Raw genomic sequence first — 22603 nt, forward strand, 5'->3', positions numbered from 1 at the left:
TGAAATATATGAGTTTGTATGTAATGTATGAATATAATATACAAGTTTCACTTTTTAAATGGAATTACTGAAATCAATCTACTTTTTCATGATATTCTAATTTTATGACCAGCACCTGTATATATATATATATATATATAGTCATAGAATTTAAATATTGAGTGAAATAAATAAAATTTCTAAGAAAATTATGAATCATGAAAATTCTGTCAATTCTGTCAAAGATACAACAAACAAAACAATTTTAAAAGCTAATACAAATAAGATGTTCATTAAGTATGTAATTTTATGTTAAAATATCAGTGCCTAGAATGAACAGTTTTATATAGAATGAAAAGTTTAATTTTTGATACTACACAAAAGGGGCCTTTTACTGCCAAAGCCCACAATATCAACAGACAGTTTTAGGGCCCATCTAGTGTACTTCAAATATTTTTAAACATTTTATGTTTCTTCACTGTCTTTATCTTTCTCCACACACATGATTGTAAAAACATGATTAATTTCCCCTGTCACACCACTAGGTGGTGAGAACATCCACATTAATAACATATTAAAATACAGAAGAAGAACATTCTTAGCTTACCTAAAGATTTTTCTAAAATGTCTTCTTTATCATATTGTTTCTCTCAGTTATTAACTAAGATATTTATTGTTATTTTAGTTTTTAGATCAGAAGGCAGTAGTGTGCTTGTGTGAAACAGACTGCAACATCATTGTTTCTGAAAAGAACTGTATCTTATGTCTACATGGATACAACGAAAACAGAGTTTTTGAAAACCTCTACTATGGAAAGTATTCTTTAGTAGTTTGAATGAGTCAGACAGTATCATCCAGTTCAATTTTAAATGCTCATTTCATCACAAGAACAAGGACAGTCATCACTTTACTGCTATCCAATCAAAGCAATGTTTTCATGGTAATTTTGAGTCTAATTAATTTGTTTAGTTTGATGCTGATGAGCTGTTAATGTGTTTGAATGTTCAGCATTAAAACCTGCTTCTTACATAGCTGGGAAGAATCTTCACACTGTGTAGTATTTTTTTTTCTTCTTTTTTACATTACATAGCAAAGTCATAAATTTGCATGTTTGTCTATGTTTATGTATGGTTAGCTCACAGTCTCTATCAAGTCATTTTATACTCCCAAATGGAAGTTCAAGCACCCAGAATATTACTTTTTGATCCTTTTCCCCAGGGAGCATACCTTTAAAAGGCTCCCTCCTGCAGAGTGTTGTGGTGGTGGGTTGGGGGCAGAAGTATGTTGCTCCCATGCTTTCATAGTGTTGCCTTCGATTACACACAATTAGGCCTAGTACCCTCTACTAATCAAACTTTCATGCTATTTATGAACAGGTCAAACATATGCATTTATTCTGCATTAGTGTTTAATCTTAAAATGTTCTTTGCATGACAGATTGAGGTGGGAGTTTAAGTGTTTGGGAGATAGAGACGGAAAAGAAAAGAAAAACGGCTATGAGTTCATCAGTGTCTAACAGATTTTAAATAAAATGCTATTCGGGGCTGTTTGCGCCTTACATTTGTGAGTATAACTGATTGCAATTTATTTTCATATGATGTGTTCTTAAAAACAAAATAAAATAAAAATAACAAAAGGGCCAGGTTATTTCAAAACAAAAACAACAACAAAAAAAACCTTTTTCTGTCTGCACTAGCAGTGATGGCAAATACAGCGACGGGCTGCTATTTATTCTGCTTTTAAAACAGCTAATTGCCTGCAGATAAGGATAAAAGCTTTTCTCAGTGGCCTATATGTTTCCATACGTGAGTCAAAAAAAAAAAAAAACACAGAACAGCTTAACTTATACCTATAAATATTTCACTCCTCGCCAAAGATGTAAGAACAAAAAAAAGGGAAATAAATCAAGTAACTGGGAGAGAATAAAGAGGGTTTATGTGGGTTAAAGGTGAAGAAGGCAGACAGGAACAAAGAAGACAAGCATACAGACAGAAAAAGATAATAGATTAGCAGTGAATGTAGATAATAGATTAGAATGTACTCGGAGACAGACTGGCTGTCTTACAGAGTAGCTGACAGAGACTTACACAGGAATCCAGCCACAGTGAAACAAAAGAACAGATTGTCAGGTACACAGAACAAAGGGACAGACAAAGTGGAAGTTAAGGAGCCACTTTGAAGAAAGCGTAGAGGCAAAAGGATGCAGAGAATCAGGTAAAAAGAAAGGAGACAGATAGGCAGGATGGCAAAAAGGGGACATAAAAGCAGAAAAAAGACAAGAGTGAGATATGCAGCTTCAAATGCCAGCAGATTTGTTTCAAGTGTTTGCCCTGTTGTCAGTGTCAGTAGGAATCTATATGTGACAAAATCTTAAATTAAATGAAGAAATGACTCATAAAAGACCAATGGCATCCACAACGGTCTATCAACAAGCTTCGACCTTGGAGTTCAGACCACCTGCCAAAAACATCCGCCTATAAATCTGCCTGTATGCACTGAGCGTGCATAAGTGTGATTCACGCCTTTGCTACAAACCAGCTTGTAAAGTTATTTTCAGCAGAAGTAAAAGGTAAAAGATAGCTAGTGTGGAGCAACCTTGAGATTTAATATCTCTGTGCTCTGCAGAAGAATTCACACAGAGAAACTGCATACACGCAGATATACACCCAGTGAGAAAGGAAATCTCTGCCTCTGCCTGTGGATTAATCATTTTTCTCAATATATGTCATTAAGGACGACTTCTAACACACAGTCACGTCTCGAGATTTCTATTGCATTATCGATTTCTTCGCCTCTCTGTTCTCTTCCTCGACTCGTCTGTCTCTTTATCCCCTTTCTCCTTTTCTAGCTCTCCCTCATCAATCCCACCCTTTCTCTTAGTTCATCTCTCCTTTTTCCTCTGTTCTCTTTTCTTTGCCATCCCCACATCTCAAAGCTGTCTCTCCAACACCCCCACAGGCACAGTGTTTTATTTCCACGGAGCTCACTACTCCTACACTGTTTCGGCTCAACACGCCCTGTCACGTTGTTAGCATGTGGTTAAAGACATATTCCAGATGCTTTTGACAGTTAAATAAAAGGATGAAATGACTACAATGTTTTAGTACCAGAAACTCCTGTCAAGCTTGAAGAAAACTTGAAATTTATCCTGTCATTAGGGATGCTCTTACAGCGATGCCAAACTAATGTTCTCCTAGTTTTGTCCAAGACCATTTTGAAAATGTTTGTACTGCTTGTAAACAAACTGCTATCTCTCATTCCCTCCCTCGCAGGTTTGGCCGGGGGAGACGGTGTTTCCAGACTACACCAGCCAAAACTGCATCGATTGGTGGGTTGATGAGTATGAGCGATTCTACAGGGAGATCAAACACGATGCCCTCTGGATTGTAAGTCCGTTTCAAAAACATGAAGTGAACTCAGTAATTAGCTGCTCAATAGCTGTAAATTCCAAACCAGGCATTATTTTGAAGCCAATTACAAGCACACACACGCGTGCAAACACACACACACGCACACAGAGAGAGAGAGACAGTGAGCCTAATTTTCACATTTTCACTGACAATTACTTTTCTTTGGGTTAAACAGAAGAGCAGTAAGAAAATTGTCACACAAAAAACAATTAAATCTGTACTGTAAATGATTTGTTAGCTGAAATTTCATTGTAGACTCAATCATTACTTAACACCCCCCCCCCCCCCCCCCCCCACACACACACACACACACACACACACAGGCATGCAGGCAGACAGACTGTCATGACGGCAGGTGATAATTATCATTAACAACTTTACTTTTTTTCCATATTTCAGGACATGAACGAGGTGGCTAATTTCAAGAAAGGCTCAAATAAGGGTTGTGTTGATAACAAACTGAACTACCCACCTTACACTCCAAGTAAGACTTCATATTGCTGTATAGTAATGGGAAACATAAAGTTCAAAACTTTTGAAGTTGTGTTCTGTGGAAAGGTTTTAGGACAAATATATTGTTTCCTGATAAATGCAGCTTTTGGAAAATCCTCAGTTTGAAGAAATAAAATTTAATTCTTAACAGATTAATAAGCTAACAGCGATTCCGAGCAAGGCCAGTCCCAATGCAAGTTTCAGTCGTCCTTCAACATCTCCAGTCTCATAGTGACTCATGCAAATGCTTAAAAAAAAAGGTCATAACTTTGCTGTCAGTCTTACAAGTCTTACACAGTTATTCCAGCATTCTGGATTCAGATTGGCTATGGCTCATCAATTCAGTCAGATATAAACTCTATATATTTCCTCAAACTGTGGTTGTTCAAAGAGCTATCTTCTGCAGGTAGGATATTAATTGTTCGTAAGTGTTCTACAGTACCCCATTACGAATGATCTGAGCTATCTTTTAAAGTCGCTTGCCTTAGCCTACAAATTGACTGAAGATGTTTAGCAAAACATATGGGGTAATGTGGGTTTGTAACTTAATGTCCACATACTCAGCAACTTGGTTAAAGCTTAAAGAAGAAGAAGAAAAAGAAAACATTAAAACAGTGGTAATTAATTTTGAAAATGACTCTTGCACCATGTCTTTATTTCCAATAATTTCCAAGACAGCATGATCATAACTGGAGAAGGCATGCTTCCCTTTTGATTGCTCGTCTCCTTAATCATCTGCTTCTTCAACTTCTCTTCCTTCTCTGTTTTCCTCACTGCTATCATTTTTACAGTGTATACCAAGGTTTTTAAAACTCTCTCTGTCCCTCTCTTCTCCTTTCCCCTCTTATTGCTTCATATTCTTCACTACACTCTATATTTTGCATTCACGGTTTTTCAGCCATCTTTATTCCATCTCCTCACTTTCTTTATCTTTTCTTTTCCCCCTCAGAGATTCTAGATGAGGTGATGTACAGTAAGACCCTTTGTATGGATGCCAAGCAGGCCTGGGGGAACCACTATGATGTCCACAGTTTATACGGCTACTCTATGGTGCTGGCTACTGAAAAGTGAGTGCATCTATAATCAGTGACAGAAGTAGTTTGGCCAGCTTGTTATATGGAACCCAATATGGACTGCCACCCCCTCACAAAGCAATGAGACACTGGCCAACTCTAAATGCACTGTGAGATGTGAAAACTGTGTAACACACACGTACATATGCAAAATTCAAAATTAACTTTTGGAATCAGAGGTTATTGAGCAGTGGCCCTGAAAAAAGTGAAAAAGCTGGCATGCAAAAGTTTTGTCAGTTCACTGCACTGCAGTGACTTATGCCCCACTCCGATTCTTAGGCTATGACTCTTGCAGACAAATAGTAAGTTGGATACTATGTGCAGAAATATGTTTTAATGAGCCTGGCTCCCGGGCAGCTTGAATTTCTCATCTGGGTCTGGCACTGGAACTGTTTAATGGCCCATTATGTTCACAAACCTACAAAGGGGGCTTTACCGTGAGTATAGGGCATAATCACGGAAGCATAGAAATTCATATGGATCATGGATATATGCCAAATGACACCACACATGTAGACTTGATGACACATTAGATTAGGCCTTTTAAACTTAAGAATTTTCAGTTCATACGTAATCCCATATGTATCACACTGACAATTGCCAAATTAATTTGTGTGTATTCTTTGTCAATTGTGCAAATAGATGGGATACTCAACAATGCTTTGAAAAAGTATTCATATCCTTTGAACCTTTACACACTTTGTCAAGTTACAAACACAAACTACTATAAGTATTTTTGTGGAATTTTATGTGATAGACTAAAGCAAAGTAGCTGAAAATTGTGAAGTAAAAAGAAAATGATACATGCTTTTTTTTCTTTTTTTTTACAAATAAAAATCTGAAAAGTGTGGCGTGGATTTGTATTCACCCCCTTTGCTCTGATACTCTTAACTAAAATCCAAGTGCAACCAATTGCCTTCAGAAGTCATCTAGTTAGTAAATGGAGTCCACCTGTGTCTAATTTAATCTCAGTATAAACACAGCTGTTCTGTAAAGGCCTCAGAGGTTTGTTTTAAAACATTAGTGATCAAACAGAACCATGAAGACCAAGGAACACAGACGACAGGTCATGGGTAAAGTTCCTCAGAAGTTCAAAGCAGGGTAAGGTTATATAACTTTGGACATTTCACAGAGCACTACTCATTGCAGTATTTCAAAATGGAAAGAATATGGTACAAAGTGATATGGCACCTAAACTGACAGGCAGGGGAGTGAGAGCATTATTCTGAGAAGCAGCCAAGAAATCCATGGTAACTCTGGAGGAGCTGCAAAGATCCACATCTCAGGTGGGAGAATCTGTCAACAAGACCGCTATTAGTTATGCACTCCACAAATCTGGCTCTTGTGGAAGAATGACAAAAAGAAAACCATAAGAAGTCCTGTTTACAATTTGCCACAAGCCATGTAGGGGACTTGGCAAACACATAGAAAAGGGAGCTCTGCTTGGATCAGACCAAAAATGAACTTTTTGAGCAAAATGCAAAACACTATGTGTGGCAGAAAATTAACACTGCACATTGCCCTGAACACACCATACCCACCGTGAAACATGGTAGTGGCAGAATCATGCTGTGGTGGCTTTTTTTTTTTTTATCAGGGACAGAGAAGCTGATCATGATTGATCGGAAGATAGATAGAACTTAATGGAGGGTAATTCTGAAAGAAAACCTGTTTGAGGCCACAGAGACTTAATCATGAGTATGAATTTGTTAGAATAGTCCAGTCCAAGTCCAGACCTAAATCCAATTTCAAATCTGCAGCAAGACTTGAAAACTACTGTTAATAGATGCATTCGATACAGTCTGACTGGACTAAAGCTATTTTATGAATAAATAAAAAAATAATAAAAGATAATTGCCATTTTTTTTTGTCTTTAACACCCAAAAATCTTGCAGCTTCATTTGTGGCAAAAGGTGGTTCTATAAAGTATGGACTCAAGGGGCTGAGTACAAAAGTGTGCCTTACTTTTTCAGATTTTAATTTGTAAGAAGGAAAAAAGAAATGGAGATTGTGTATATTTTTCCTTCCACTTCACCATTGTGCACTACTTGTGTTGGTCTGTCACATAAAATCCTAGTAAAAAACTGTGCAGTTCGTGGTTGTAAAGTGACAAAATATGGAAAGTTCAAGGGGTGTGAATACTTTTTTCAGGGTACTGTATATTTCATGGTTTTGTCATGCTTCTGCCGCTGTGTGCAGATACACTAAAATGAGGGCTATAAAACTAAGAAATTTTAGAATAGTGAAGGAGATTCACTAAAGCATAGCATGAAATGTACTAGTGCTTTCCCATTTAACATACTGCTTCGGACAGGTTAAATGAGCAAGATCTGCTCTCATTACAATGAAATATTCTGATAAGGCATCTTAGGGCCACTCGGCTGGCAAATATCACCTAACTAAACTTTGTGCTACATGCAGCATTTATTATACTATCTTCTATTTTTTTTAATTATTATTCTCTATAAAATATATATGAAGAGCAAAAAAGAAATCAACCTCAGATGCACAAAACAATAATTATCAAAATCTGATCCTAGTCAGTACTGGATGAAAAGTTTAATTTGATTTAATTTGTAAAAGAGGCCAATGAGTGAATATTTATTTACAATGGTAATGACACCACATAGCTGCAACAATAAAGTGTGTAAATGCATTGACACGTTTTAGGTTTTAAATCCCTTAGAGATATCAATAGTAACAACAAAACAAAATAAGTGGAAGAATTTTACTTTAGTAAGTCTTACACGCTAATACTAATACATTAACTTTTAAGCATGAGCCCCAATGCTGCCGTTCCAGAAGAATCCAAACCAGAGCATCTGCAGTGCTATGTTCTGTTTGCAAAGGGATACACAGAAAAAAAAAAGTGTAAATATAATCCATCAACAATATGTATGCTTTACAGCATCCTGCGAGTTGCATTTAAACCTTCATCAGTCACTAAACAAAATGAGATCTATGGATGAAATTATTACGTACTACTTCTTTTCTTTCTACTATGCTATTCATTTTCTTATGCCATGGGAAATGTTTGCCAAAAAAGAGAATCTTAAAACCATCATTATACACGATGAAAGGCCTAAAGTATAATCCAATTTTCTATGTGGTGTTTCTTTGTTTACTTGTGGTGGTTTATATATCATTTTCTTATGTCAGTAAGATTAACTGCCTTTTTTAATCATTATTTTTATTTTATGCTTAAAAAAAAAGAGTTAGATTCTGTAACAAAGATGAACCAATTCCAGAAAGTAGTTGGTTCTAACAAATACTAAATTGTGAATATAAACTAATAAAAGAGTAAAGTAGTTGATTTATTGCTTCTTACATAAAACTGGTATCTTACTGAACTGTGACTGTTGGCAACAAGTTGGCAGGGGCTGTTTTGGTTGTTTCTAACCCTTCTTAGTTTAGTTTCTGTAATTCTAGAATGCTGGAACTGTATTTGTTTTAGTAAATATATATGAAAACTTTGTGCACATGTGTTATTCGGAGAGACATTTTCTCACAACCTTGTGACTCCAACTAGTTCCTAACAGTTGCTGCCCTGTCAAAAACTACAATAAATGCAAAGGTTTGAGACAAAGCACACCCCTATATAGCAAAGATGCTCTTTAATGACTCTGACCTCCCTCTACAAGACAACTTTTCAGACCACCCTGGAAAAAAAAAAAACTGCTGTGGAACAGCTTAAAAAGCACAATAAAGAGCTTAGGTTGTTGACCAAGCTTCATAACTCCACAGATCTCAGTTTGATTGAGTGTCCTCTGGATGCATCAGAACAGGCTCAATCCCCAGAAGCACCACATACATATCCACATGGCACAAAATAAAAGCTATCAAAGTTCTAGTTCCAGACACCAGAGAATACTCCCAGATCTATCGGCTGATGAGTCAGAGATCTTCCGGTGGGACATAGGAAATATTCATTATCTTAGAAGAGCGGTTTTTATGTTGTGGCTGGTTGGTGTGTTGTGCCAGCACTACAAAGATTCAATACTATCTTGGATTATGGACAGTTTTATAACTTGTCAGTTTATTTCCTGACTCTTTACCACTGAAAGCTTTCACTTTTGCCTCCAACATTTTGTTGTTGTTGTTGTTTTTTCAGTTACCTCATAGAGTGAAGTAATGTAATCTTTCCAGAAACTGCAGCTCCTAATTGGAGAGTGATGTCTTTCCCCAAAACCTATCGACCGTTCTGTTTATCCTGCAGCAAGGCAGAATGGCCACACAATAACTTTGCAAAGAAATTGTTTCCATTTCTGAGGCATTAAACACAGTGAATGACATTTTCATGGTTTATGTCAATATAAACATGGTGTCTAGTTTTGATTAAACTAGTATCTTCTTTCATAATGAAAACTCTTGTTTCTTAACCCAAAAGGTTACTTTAATTATTATTTTAAACAAATTTTTTATACTTTTTTTTTACACTAAAGTGGGTAATTTTCCAAATGGATAAATATTTGGTTAACAATGGTACATTATGTGGTGCATATTAACTTATAAAATCATTTAATTATTTATTATATTTTAAGAAATGCAAAAGTCAAAAGATTTGCTATTAATCACTATCACCTACATATTGTCACGCTATAAATTTCTGATGTTGTTTTATATATATATATATATATATATATATATATATATATATATATATATATATATATATATATATATTGGTTGGAAGGCTTCTGATTGCTTTATAAAAAAGTAAAAAAAACACTTTCTGTTTTAGACAACAAGATGATAATTATTAAGCCAGTGGGTCTCCAAAGGTACTTTTTTAACCACTCACAAGTGAAGGTTTGCAGCAATATGTAACCAAAATCTGTGCATAATGAAAAATACAATACACACCCTCACACAACAACACATTTACAAAATGCAAATACATTTTTGCTTGAGACCAAGATATGAAACTCCTTTGAAGATTTGCTGTATCCCTTCATTTATGTTGAATGTTCATATTTCATTGCCTCCTTCTTTTTAGTTCTTCTTTCGTCCTCTAATTACAATGTTTTATTGGCTGAAGATACATTTTGTAAACATCAGCAGGACTTTGTAATGTCAGGGAGATCAATGCATCTTTGATTTTTCTCAAGCTAAACAATACCACATAGCGAGAAAAGAAAAGAACTAGCCCGAGAGTAAAATCCTTTTTTTGTTGTTGTTGTTTTGTTTTATTACTATATGTGTGCTTAATATTTTGTCTCTTTATTTCATTTTTTGCCTGTCCCTGTGTCCTTTTTATCTTTCTGACTCCCCGCTCCGCCACTCCTGCTTGTTCTCTGCTGCCTCCTCTCCATTCCATAGAGCCCTGCAGCGAGTGTTCGGGTCGAACCGTACCCTGATGCTGACACGCTCCTCCTTTCCAGGTGTAGGCAAATATTCAGGACATTGGTTGGGGGACAATGCTGCCAACTGGAATGACATTAAATGGGCCATACCTGGCATGCTAGAGTTTGGGCTATTTGGAATTCCCTATGTGAGTATAACTGCCAGTTCATACGCTTATGTATGTGATACACACAGGTTCAGAACTCGTAATGACAGGGGGGAAAAGTGTGTGAATAAAACAAACTAAAAATTGTTAAACAAAAATAAAAATAACCAAGGATTTAGCAGAACAATTAAAACAAAAAATTAGGTTTATCTGTTTTACAGATATACATTTTTATTGATTCCATATTATAGAAGTGTTAGTATTATTATTATTTTTTATTCAACTTCTGACTTTTTGTGTATAATCAGTAAAAATAGCTTTGAATTGTTCATGCTCAGGTAAAAAAAAAAAGCAAATATTTTTATGGACTACTAGTATAGTAACTAAAACAAATAATATAAATGAAATTTCTTCTAAATATTTTTATTTGTTATACATTGTAACGTTGATGAGTTTTTAGAAAAAATTAAGATATAAGGAATATATGTGTACATTTAGATTTTTTAACATGATTTGAAAAAAAAAGGCTGGCTTATCATAATATTTCTGCTGAAATTACCTTGTAATGCTAAAGTACTGGCAGTGCAAATGAATATTAAATAGCACTTGCATTACCTGCTTTAAAATGTTCAGAGTGGAGTTGTTTTAAGATGGCAGACTTCACTTTGGAACAGGCCCTTTTCAGACTGGCTATTAGCTTGCTGATTTGGTCAGAATTCTCCAAACTAAGCTTGTTCAAAAAGCAATCTACACTAAGTAAGATATTGAATGTTCATTACCTTTCCTTAGAACCCCACTTCAAAGACCTGAAATATATCTTTAATGTTTCTTTTTTTTTTTTTCATTTACTCTGTGATTGTGCCATTTTATTGGCTGTCTTCCTTTTGAAAGCAGATTTAGTAGCTAATTGCTATCTCTACTCTGACTGATGCAATTAGAAACAGAGGCAGGCAAGAAAGGTGTGTCTGCAAAAAGATTCATTAAAACGCCTGGAAAAATACTACTTTGTAAGAATGCCATTACATTCAGAAAGGAATTCACTGTCAGTTACCACCCATGTGTATGGTTTTCCTCCACTGCACAGAATGCAAACAGCAGTAAGAAAACAACAGGAACTCAGCTGCACACACAAACCACACACACACTCATCCAGCTGTGCACACCAGGGGGGTCTTACAGATGCCAACTACTCCTGGTAGGACTCTGTCAAGCAGACTTTAGGATCCTCGGAATCACACACAAACACGCACACACACAATTGCAAACAAAGAGGAGAGAGAGAGAAAAAAGAGATTTGGATGGATTCCTGCTCATTGAGGCTGCTGTAAAACGTGTCCACTTGTAAACAATAGCAAGCAGTCAGTTTCTGTGAACTGGCGTTTGACTGGAGTCCTTTTCTTGGACTCCGCTGTGATAATAATGTAACTAAATATTATTGCTCACATCCACTCTCTGTTTGTAAATCTCAACTGAATTGAATCGTTTAAAGAGGCAGACGTGGCCAATTATCTTATTGGTGTCGCTTCTCAAAACTCCAAGAGATCTTCTAAGTTCAGACAAAGTCTTTTTCTCATCAAAGATACGTGGACTGACATTTATAACCTGCAGATATTTCATTTTAATACCTCAAACTGGGAATCCATTGCGTTCGTCTGAGTTTATTACTTTGAGTTTGTCAAATGACATTCCAGGCTCAATGTTTCCAGTGCAACAACAATATTAAGGAGATTGGCAGACGTATACAGCAGATTCTGGCAAAATGTCAGCCTGTCATCCTCTCATGTGTTTCAGATCGGAGCTGACATCTGTGGCTTCTTTGACGACTCAAGTGAAGAGCTGTGTCGTCGCTGGATGCAGGTGGGCGCCTTCTATCCCTTCAGTCGAAACCACAACGCTCAGGGCTACAAGGTACTGTAAAGGCATTTTGTCCCACGGTTCTTATATTAGACTGTCACTTTTAGATTTATGGATCACAGAGCCCCTGTTTGGTCTAAAGTGCTGCAGGGTATACCCCTTGTTTCATAACACTGTGGAGGTGCTATAAACTCAGAGCAGTTAAAAATATAAACTACTTTCTTTATCCATAGAGGTTGTCATCATGCCAACACTGGTACAATTGCTTTATATAATGGGAGCAGTGGGACTTCTGGTTTTGGGTCTAAAGCTATGATTGTGAGCTGTTGAAAATCCCAGCTGCTCTGGGGACTGGAGTATGTCTGAACCTGAATTAAAATGTAGCACCACAGCAACGTTTAACGATTTTACAGTTAAGTAAAACATACCCATAATGCAAAAATATGTTGTGTTAGCATAATGTGATGTGCCATATGTTGAATTCACAACCAACATGTTGAGAAATAGCAAGACAGTTTCAGCTGAGATGTGCCCCACAGGCAACAGATGGACTTGGTAGAATTATCTCTCTACCTGCACTGCCTCAACTCCAGCTGTGAGCCTGGCTGGATGTGTTGGTCAAGAATGAGTTAGCTCTGTAAGGCAACTTTTTTTTTTATATGAATGATGAAACGTGGTGTCCATCTGACAGATTGTTTTTTTTTTCATTATTATTGTTATTATTTTTAAAATGTAGTTCTTAATTAATGCAAGAGACACAGACACACACAAACACGCACACCCCTACTGGAGGATCTACATATCCTCTCTGACCTGAGAACATTTTCAGATACCCCCAGAAAGAAATGGAGACTGTTGCTAGGAGGAAAGATGTTTGACTTTCCCTCCTGAACCTTTTATATTCACAGCCTGGCCACTGATAAATAGAAGAAGATGAATAGAGGGATGGATGGATATGTTTTCACCAAATCTAATGTACTGGTGGAGATTTCCAGGCATGCAGGACATGGAAATCCTAATGTTTTAAAATTAGGCAAACTGAACTTTTTTTTCCTTGTTTCTTGTTTCTTGAAGAAGAAACAAGGGGAAAAAAAGGCTTTTCCGGTTCTGATCACAGGTTGGAACTAGTTCCAGGTCTATAAGTTGTTATTGGGACAATCACACTAATAGGGTTGCTGAAGTCACAGGAGCCATCTGTTCATCCTTTGGCTTATTTGGGTTGTTGTCAGATGTGAGTTGTTTTTAGGGGAGACCAACGTATGAGCTGTTGCAGTTACATGTTGCAAACAATTTGGTTTTTTTTTTAAACATGCAGTTTCACAACCCAAAGCAATCCAAAAAGCCTTGCCATACCTAGTTACTGTTGCTAAGCAAAGACTGAAAAAAACAAAAAGTCAAAACCTTTTTCACACAAAAAAGCAGATCTGATTCTCAATGACACCACAATTTTATATCTGCTGAATGAATGGGTATAATACGCCTCATAACCAACTTGTGATATTTATTTATTTATTGTTAACAAGCTCAGTATAAATGTCACATGTCAAATCGGTGGCTTTATGTCACTGAGAGGCTGGAGAAAAGTGCCTGCTGAGCCTGAATCAGTGTTTATATCGAAGCCGAGCTATTTTTGGAGTTGACACAAATAACTTGGGAGAAAAGTCATTCTGAAGCACCAAATGTGAAAACTGATGCTACAACCAGACTCTTCAAGTGACATTTCCATGCTCATCATTGCTGCAGAGAATAGTCGGGTTGAGGTGGGGGTTAGGTGGGGCGATGGGATGCGGTTTATGTGAGCATGTGTTTGGGAGGGAAGGAAGGATTAGTACTTGCTGGAGGACAGGCACAAGATGATTGTGAATTTGATGTACAATTTCCACTAAACAAGACAGCTAATGTGTGACCTTTGCTTTGCCCTAATCATTGCACTCATCAAGTGCCCACGCGGCTCAAACCAAACACCCCACCACACCACCCCCCATACACACACATACACACACACACACACACACACACTCACACAAGTTCTCATCAGACTTATGGAGGTGCTAGGGGCATAAATGATTGGCTAGATGAGCAAAGTCAGCCGTTTAGCAACTAATCACCGCCTCACTTGCCTGTATAATGGGAATTAAATCATACCTCTGTTTCATTCTCTTTTTCTTTGCTAAATCTGCTTTTAGATTAGTCATTTGTAAAGTTTGACTCTATATTATTTAATATGAATTACGTTAACGTCCACTTATTCATCCTAAACACATTTATAATACTATACGAAATAGTTTTCTTCCTCCCACTTCAGTTTTCCTGTCTCTCACTTTAACTCACTCCCTCATCCAATCTCTCCCATGCCTTATTCAAACAAGTTGTTTCTTCTCTGCTTGCATCTATTTCTCATTTGTTCCCCAGTAGATTAGAGACAAATCTTTGTTTTCTTTTTGCTATCCTCCCTCATTCATCAACCCTAACCCTTTAATCTTTTTTTTTTTTTTTTTTTTTCTGTCTCCAGCCTCAAGATCCAGCTGCATACGGTGCTGACTCAGTGCTGGTGCAGAGCTCCAAACATTACCTTAGGATACGATACACTCTCCTGCCTTACCTCTACACACTGTTTTACAAAGCCCACACCACTGGGGAAACTGTTGTACGGCCTGTCTTGCATGAGTAAGTCATTTATTATGTTGAATTAAATTCTCACGGTACTAAGTCACACAAGAGATTGTGTCATTTTGTTGAACTTTTTTCTTTTTTTAATAAAAGAATATAGCATGCTCATAAAATTTACTATTATTATTGTTCTGAAAATACTGTATGTCATGAAATATCCTGTCCTGATATTAAAAAATATATATATATATTTTATAGAAAACTGAAACCATATTGATCTCAGGTGCAGTAACATGGCTGCTTGAGTTACTAAATATGGTTTAGACCTTATTTGCACACCAACTTTTATAAAGTTGGTTTTTTTGCAAAATGAAATTTGTTCTCTCCAAAATCTGCCAACTCTGCACTATTTTTCTGTGTTACTCCAAATATGTTTGAATCAACTGTAGCAACCACCTTATCTACATTGACTCACTTCTTTCTGAAGTTATTGAATATAAGATTTTTCAGGTAAATCACTTTACAGTTAAACTGTTTTAGACTATGAGTGTGATTAAAGGCTACTAAAATGTAAACAATGTATAAACTGTTAGTTTGGGTAATTTTCCAGAGAAAATTCAAACCAATGACAACACTACTAAGAAAACATGTTTTCCAAGGTTTGAACTTTATAATTGGAGTAGGTATTTTGATTTAAAAGCATTTAGCATGTTTCGATCATTAAATTACTTTTTTTTTATTGACATAAAACAAAGTTGTTAATGAAGAGAAGCTGGCAGCAACTTCTGGTAAGTTTCTAGGAGGGGTTGCAAAAAAAATATTTCTGGACTATTATAAGTGTCATCATCATGTTCAATGTTAAACACAGGAATTTGATTGTAGCTAGGAGAGTGTATATGATTTTTTTTTTTTTCTTTTTAAAGGTTCTACTCTGATAGGGCCACCTGGAATGTGGATCGACAGTTTCTCTGGGGAAAACACCTGCTCATCACACCAGTGCTGGATCCGGTTAGCTAACACTCAGAAGCTAATCATAATATTAATTGAAATATATATATATATATATATATATATATATATATATATATATATATATATATATTAGTATTTAAAAATGCACAGATTGCACATTTACATGCTCACTTGAAATATTCTTACTGTACATCCTTTGCATTATCTAGATACAGAAGCTGTTACATGAAAAAAAAAGTGGTTGTTGCACAAAGAGCAATGTGTCTTGCAGATGAGATGATCAGCTAATCATACACACAAATATCATGACCTCCAGTGGGAAAACATGATATGGGATTTTCTTTGTTGCCCTCCCGTCCTCTCATCCCTCCTTCTCTCTTTCAAATCCTCCTTTTCTCTCGGCTCTAATGAGAGCACTGACCTCATTACTAGCAGATTAGAAGTGTAGATGAAAGTGTGTATGCGCGTTACGGTGCATATTTGTTTGAGTGTATGCGTGCACATGTTGATATGCAACTTTTTGTGTGTGGCTGAATGTGCTTATATATATATGCACGTATTGTGTGTGCAGTGATTGCAGTTATGTCAAAGGGGTTTGAATAATAAGCAATTTAGCATCCTCTCATGTGAATTACAAAATAGTGGAATTGGATTCATTGTGGAGCAGGGAATGAAATAACTTTAATCAGTGTGATTGTGGAAAAGTTTTTTATTAAAAAAAAAAAAAAAAGTGGAGGGGTTTACACTTGCAGTGTCTCAGAGTTTGAGTCTCACTAAATGCAGTGAGAAGGGAGAGCTATAGGGCGATGGGGTAGGATGTTATTTTGAGCGAACATGATTTGTAAATGAAGATAAATGCACCTTCTTAGGATCCTTTCACAGCCAAAGGCACAGTTCAGCTGTAGTTGTGTAGCTAATTTAAAAATAAAAAAACAGGATAGGATATAAAAGAAATCCATTGTCAGTAGGTATGTATAAGTCTCATATTAATTTTGACCAACCACTCATTTTCCGTTTTGTAACTAGTAATCACTCTCATCATTGTGCTCTGATAATTGAATACAGTGAAATCTCTGTCATAAAAGTTAATTTAGAAAGGAGGGAATTAATGACTTTGCTTGTGATGATGGGGTTATGTGATACATGAATTTCCAGTACATTAACTAAACTTCTTCAAAAAAAAATTACAAATTTACATGTTGCCCTTGTCTGAGGGGAACTTGCTATAAACTGCAGGGACCGTTTGAAAATATAGTAAAGGGGCTCTACAATAAAGCCCAAATGCAATGGCAAGTTTTGACAACCCTACATTATCAGGGTTTTCTTAGTTATAATGTTCTTTTGTTTTTTGTTTTTCTGCTTAACCTTCTCCAATTTAAAATCAAATAAGTCAACATATCACTCATAGACATAATTGGAATGTCCCTTTAAATATTTAAATGTCAGATATAAACCAAAAGGAAAAAAAAAAAAAGTTTTCTTATGACTATGCACCCTAAAATGGCTTTGACCCAAACGTTGTTACTATAGAGGTGATGTTAGATTTGCCTACTAAAAAAGGAGATGTTTGTGAAATTTTAAGATTCAAAAGCACCCATAGAAAAACAGATTAGGTATGCTAAACACACTAAAGTCTCTTTTTATTCAGTAGAAAAAAAAGATGCAAAGTGCAGTTTTAATTCAGAATATTGCCATCATTAATTAAAAGCAAAAAAAAAAAAAAAAAAAAAATTATATCGTCAGCCACTTACTGAGCTAAAGACATTAACAAAATAATGATAAAGATGCTAACTATAAGTACTATACAGACATATACTTCCATCAAGATTAAGTTAAAAAGTTTAAATATGTTTTAGACAAAAACATTGATGGTGTTCTATATATTATTTTTTTTGTAAACTAGCGACAATCACATAAAGAACCCACTGTAGTTTAAGTTTCCTCAAGTTTATGTATTAAATTCCTGGTTTCTAATGTTTATTTTAACACAGTTTTGGTTTGAAAGATAAGATCGACTGGCTCCAAAAGCCGCTACTGCCACTCAAGTTGTTTAATTTGCTTGTGTGTAGTCTACCCATCCATCTGTTTTCTTTACCCGCTTCTTCTTTTGGGGTCACAGGGAGCTCTCACTGTGCAAGAGGCGGGGTACACTCTGGACAGGTTGCAGGTCCATCACAGGGCTATGTGTAGTCTAACTTTCAACAAAATAAGTGATGAAGATACGTTTTTTTTATGTGACATCTCTGGGATTTGCAGATAACTGATCTTTAGTTCTTTTGTGTGGTACTAAGAGTACACATTACCAAGCAGTTATGTAGTGGTATAATTCAGGACTACACCAGAGTACCCACTTTTTGTAACAGATGTGTCAGGCTTTTTCTTTATTCCCCTCTCTCTATCTCACTTCATATATCCCACCGTCTGTCACTGCATTTCTCTAATGTTGCTCTTTTTGTATCATTCAGATCAGTCGATACCTTAACCTTGATCTCTGTGATAAACCAAGAGGATCTCCTGTGCTCCCCCTCTCTGCTGTCCCCTCTGGTCTTCAATCATACTTTCACTCAGTCCTCATGCCGATAATTCCTTTTTCTTTTTAACTCAACCTTTCATCAAATGTTGGATCCCGTCTGAATTCCCTTAATCAGCTGCTCCTAACTTACCCTTGTGATCACATTCCATTGCATCAAATCTCTTTAACTCTCACTCACACTTTCAATCTGCCCTGTCGCCTACCCCAGCTACTATCTGATCATTCTGCCAGTGTGAATCTTTGGCCTACCTGATCAAATCTTACCTTATGGCTAACTCATCTTCAGAACCTTAAAATGAGGATACAGACCTTATGCCTTGTCTCCTTCAATTAAATCTAGCAACCTTGCCATGTCCTGCAGACCCTTAACATCAGTCGGAGGCCTGAATGATAGGCACCGTTAGCAAATCAGACATCAGAAAACAAGATATAGAAGAAAAATATTTCCTTAGGCTGTCACCCCATAAGTTGTGCAATAATTCTAACATATAATATATGACAAACTGCAGTGTGGCCCATAAGGCCACTTTAAGTAATTTAAGGTCATTCATACTGGTGAAAATTTTAGCACAGAAAGTATCTACCTATCATGATTTAGAATTTTCAAAATTAATACATCTTTCTCTCATTCATATACTGTATGTGTGTATGTATTTGAACAATTTAGAGAATAGAGAATCAGAAAAAAAGGTAATATATCTTCACAGAATGGAAATATATTTTTCATTACTTCCAAATAATAATAATAATAATAATAATTTACTTTTTTTCTTTCACCTCTTTACTTACTACACAAACAAGCATCAAAGGACTCCAACATAAGCCTTACAACTGGAGAGTGTCAGAGACACATAAAAAGAGATGGCTGGTAGCATCATTGCCTTTGGCAAACATCTTTGACCTACACAGTTGACACAAAGTATTTCACGTTTTCTTTTTTTTCTTTACTTTCTCCAAAATACAAGTAGTTTTCTGCTCTTTTTTCGGTGCCCTCTGTGTTTATCTCTTTCTCCCTCCTTCTGTTCTGCACTGTCAGAGAGCATGGGGAAGTGACAATGCTATCAAAGGCTTGGGCGCGTGTCTATTGATTGCCCCTGTCTGTCCAACACCTTAAGCCATCAGAGGCTGTCACCTATCAGTCGTCTCTCGGTGCTGTCTTTTCTGTCATCCGTTGCGTCATTGCACTGCAGATGAAATGTGACAAGGGCTTTGTTGAAAACTTTTTATTAGATGATGGGCAGTTATAGAATAGCTTTCCGAGACGTGAACATTTTATCTTCTTCTTTACCAAATGGCCTGTGGTAATTTACAGCTGAAGAAACCATCTGCTTTTTCTTTATTTGGGTATTATAGCTTATCTGATCATGTTTAGCTTTGCAAGGCTGGAGTGCCAGAACTGGTACAGTGAAGCTGTATTTCAAACATAAATCAAATACAGATATGGTTTGAAACAAATGAGAACTTTGGGTGTCTCCTCCACAAATCATGGATATAAACCATTCGATTTAATGGCATAAACAAACAGGCAGACGACATATGTACGTACATGAAAACATTTGTCTTTATTTTCTGCAGGGTGTGGACAGAATCCAGGCTTATATACCAGATGCTGTGTGGTACAACTATGAGACGGTAAGAATATATTTTTCTTTCTCTACCATTAATTTCACTTGACACTAAAAATTTACTGTCACTTTGATAAGCCCAATTACTTATTAAGCAGCCATTAGACTCCATCAGGTTAGAAAAAAAAATAAAATAAATGATGAAAGGATCTTGAAGCATCCCAAAGATTTTTAAAGTGTGCACTCATAGGTTGCATTGTTTTTCTGTGATATGCTGATAGTTAATGTGAAAAAAAAGTCTCATTTGGTTTTTTGAAAGACAGCCTAGTATCATCATTATCAAAGGTGAAGGTGCAAAAATGTTTTTGCCCATGTCTATCTGTATTCATTTGTCTGTAGTGTTATCAGAATTTCTCATGAACCAGTGGATAGATTCTATTATTAATCTAAGAAAGTAATCACTGGATGTACATCCGCAACTATTTGACTTTTGGAGTCAACCCAGTTCAACTAAGTGACCTTAGCAAATACAAACATGTCTATTATTCACAGTTTTACAGATATGAAGCTAAGATTTTGTGTGGAAGTAGCTGAGAGTAATTTGAAACATATTCTGAGCAGTACACATTGAGTGATGATTTTGCTTAAAAATTGGCATTAACCTTTGTCACCAACTCTGTCTGTCTGTTAGCAAAATATCTCATAAACCGTTTATTAGTTTTCAGTGAAACTCTGAGAAAGAAATTATTGGCTGTACATCTACAACTAATTAGTAGTTACCCCAATTAAAGGTGGCTACCACAGCTAACACAAAAATGGCTATGACTTAGTCAGGTCTGCTGATATTGGGCTAAATTTGGTGAAAGTAATCCTCAACACATTCTCCGAGTGCTAACACATCTTACGAGATCTCACAATATTGTATGAGGTTGTGCAGAATGACATTTACAAGGTCTGGCCAAAACAACTATGCAATCATAACATGATTTTAGCTCAAAACTCTTGAATGAAAGGCAGCAAGTGATGTGCATTCCTTCAAGGAATGCAAGGCTGTTCATTTGTCATGTATTACCTGATTTGTTAAGGAAGAACAAATATCAAAATGTACTTAGAAATATTAAAATGTATTTAAAAACTCAGTAGAACTAAAATATGAAACCTGAGCTGAAAAAAAAAAACAATTCTTAATACGCTATTAAACAATACTGCAGATGCACAGAAAAGGGATCACAATTAGGCTTAAAATGATTCATGGCAACATTGTGTTAAAATGCATTAGATCATACGGGTGTGCCTAATTGATTGTAAACACCAATGCAAACAACTGCAAAGCTGCTTAGCTCTGAAACAACATACACAACGAGCATGTGTCACATGAAAGCCTTGAGTTCTTTGTCTGAGACTGAGAGAGCAGAGTGATAAGGCAGAGTGAGAGTTAGGACAAAGACGGAGTGAAAGGGGGGACAAGGACTAGAGAAGAGAGACTATCTTCATGACAGAGATAAAAGAGGTGCAGCGCTCCTTTGGGACCTTATTTGGGCGTCGCAGTGGTGATGTAAAAGCGCCCACTGATCAGATGAGCGATTAGATTGGCTGGCTTTGCCGCTGGCCCCTTGTCCTGGTTGGTCCCCTGTGACTATATGGGTAGGAGGATGGAAGGATGGAGGAGTATTGATATTAGTGAAAATGACCATGAAAAACAAGTTACAGCGAAAGAAAACACTAGGGGAACAAACAGAGATGATGGAGAGACAGATGGGATCGAGTTGAACAAAATTAAAGCAAAGGAATGACAAACTGTACATAACATGGAAAGAGAAGAAAACACTGGGGATGGGGGGGGGGGTTGCAGATATTAGAGAACTTTGAAGAAGAGGAGATTGGACAGTGAGACTAAAGAGAGGAAGACAGAACAAGCCTAAAAAAGACCTCCTTAAGGCAGACAATGAGGGGAAGATAGGATCTGAAATTGCTTATAGACGCTTCACTAACTCCAGCCCACACACACACACACTCCCAAACTGTACCACAACATACACATATACAACCTCAATGGGAATGGATGGAAATGGGATAAATAAAATAGTTAAAGCACCCCAACAGAGAACAACATGGTGAGGAAAAAGAACGAGGTGGAAGTGGAATGAGAGGAGACAGAAAGAAGAGACTTTTAAGTTGTTTCAGACTGGTCTAAGAATTTTGACCTCGGGGGATCAGAAATTAACTGCAATGTCAGGATGCTCAGAGAAATGAATGGTGCGCACTAAAAACGCGAAATGGAGAGGGAAATAGAAAGATTAGAATACTAAATTCCAATATAAAACATAACAAATTCAATATCTTCTTCAAGCCATTCTGTCACTTTTTTATTCTTTAAATATTTATGAAAGTCTTTGGAAAATTCTCATCATTTTCTCTGTGATAAAAGGAGTTCTCAAAGTGAGGCTTAGGTTTAGTGAACAAATAGTAATCATGAGCTTTTTCATAGCACTTTCTTAACCAATGCAAAGTGTGTCACAACTTTTTTCATTAACCACTGACATACACACTAATGCAGTGCTTGTTTGAAAAAGAAAAAGTAAATATTGTTTGCTCTTTTTATATTTGTTAGCTGCTTTTTAATTTGTTTTTTTTTTTTTTTTTTGCATCCACCAGTAATGAACATG

The 22603-nt window shown here is 36.3% G+C and overlaps 1 protein-coding gene across 1 annotated transcript in view; it reads left to right on the forward strand.

Annotated features, from left to right (window-relative positions):
• Nucleotides 1–22603, forward strand: part of LOC108240478 (maltase-glucoamylase, intestinal) — a 70533-nt gene that overhangs the window by 13155 nt on the left and 34775 nt on the right. Inside the window, exons 13-20 of the mRNA XM_017423963.3 lie at nucleotides 3252–3365; nucleotides 3789–3873; nucleotides 4831–4948; nucleotides 10274–10445; nucleotides 12195–12311; nucleotides 14770–14924; nucleotides 15791–15875; nucleotides 19948–20004. Coding sequence (XP_017279452.1) covers nucleotides 3252–3365; nucleotides 3789–3873; nucleotides 4831–4948; nucleotides 10274–10445; nucleotides 12195–12311; nucleotides 14770–14924; nucleotides 15791–15875; nucleotides 19948–20004 — 903 coding nt within the window. The remainder of the gene's footprint in view (nucleotides 1–3251; nucleotides 3366–3788; nucleotides 3874–4830; nucleotides 4949–10273; nucleotides 10446–12194; nucleotides 12312–14769; nucleotides 14925–15790; nucleotides 15876–19947; nucleotides 20005–22603) is intronic.

The sequence above is a fragment of the Kryptolebias marmoratus genome, linkage group LG2 (assembly GCF_001649575.2).
Source record: "Kryptolebias marmoratus isolate JLee-2015 linkage group LG2, ASM164957v2, whole genome shotgun sequence".
In the NCBI taxonomy this organism is placed as follows: Eukaryota; Metazoa; Chordata; class Actinopteri; order Cyprinodontiformes; family Rivulidae; genus Kryptolebias; species Kryptolebias marmoratus.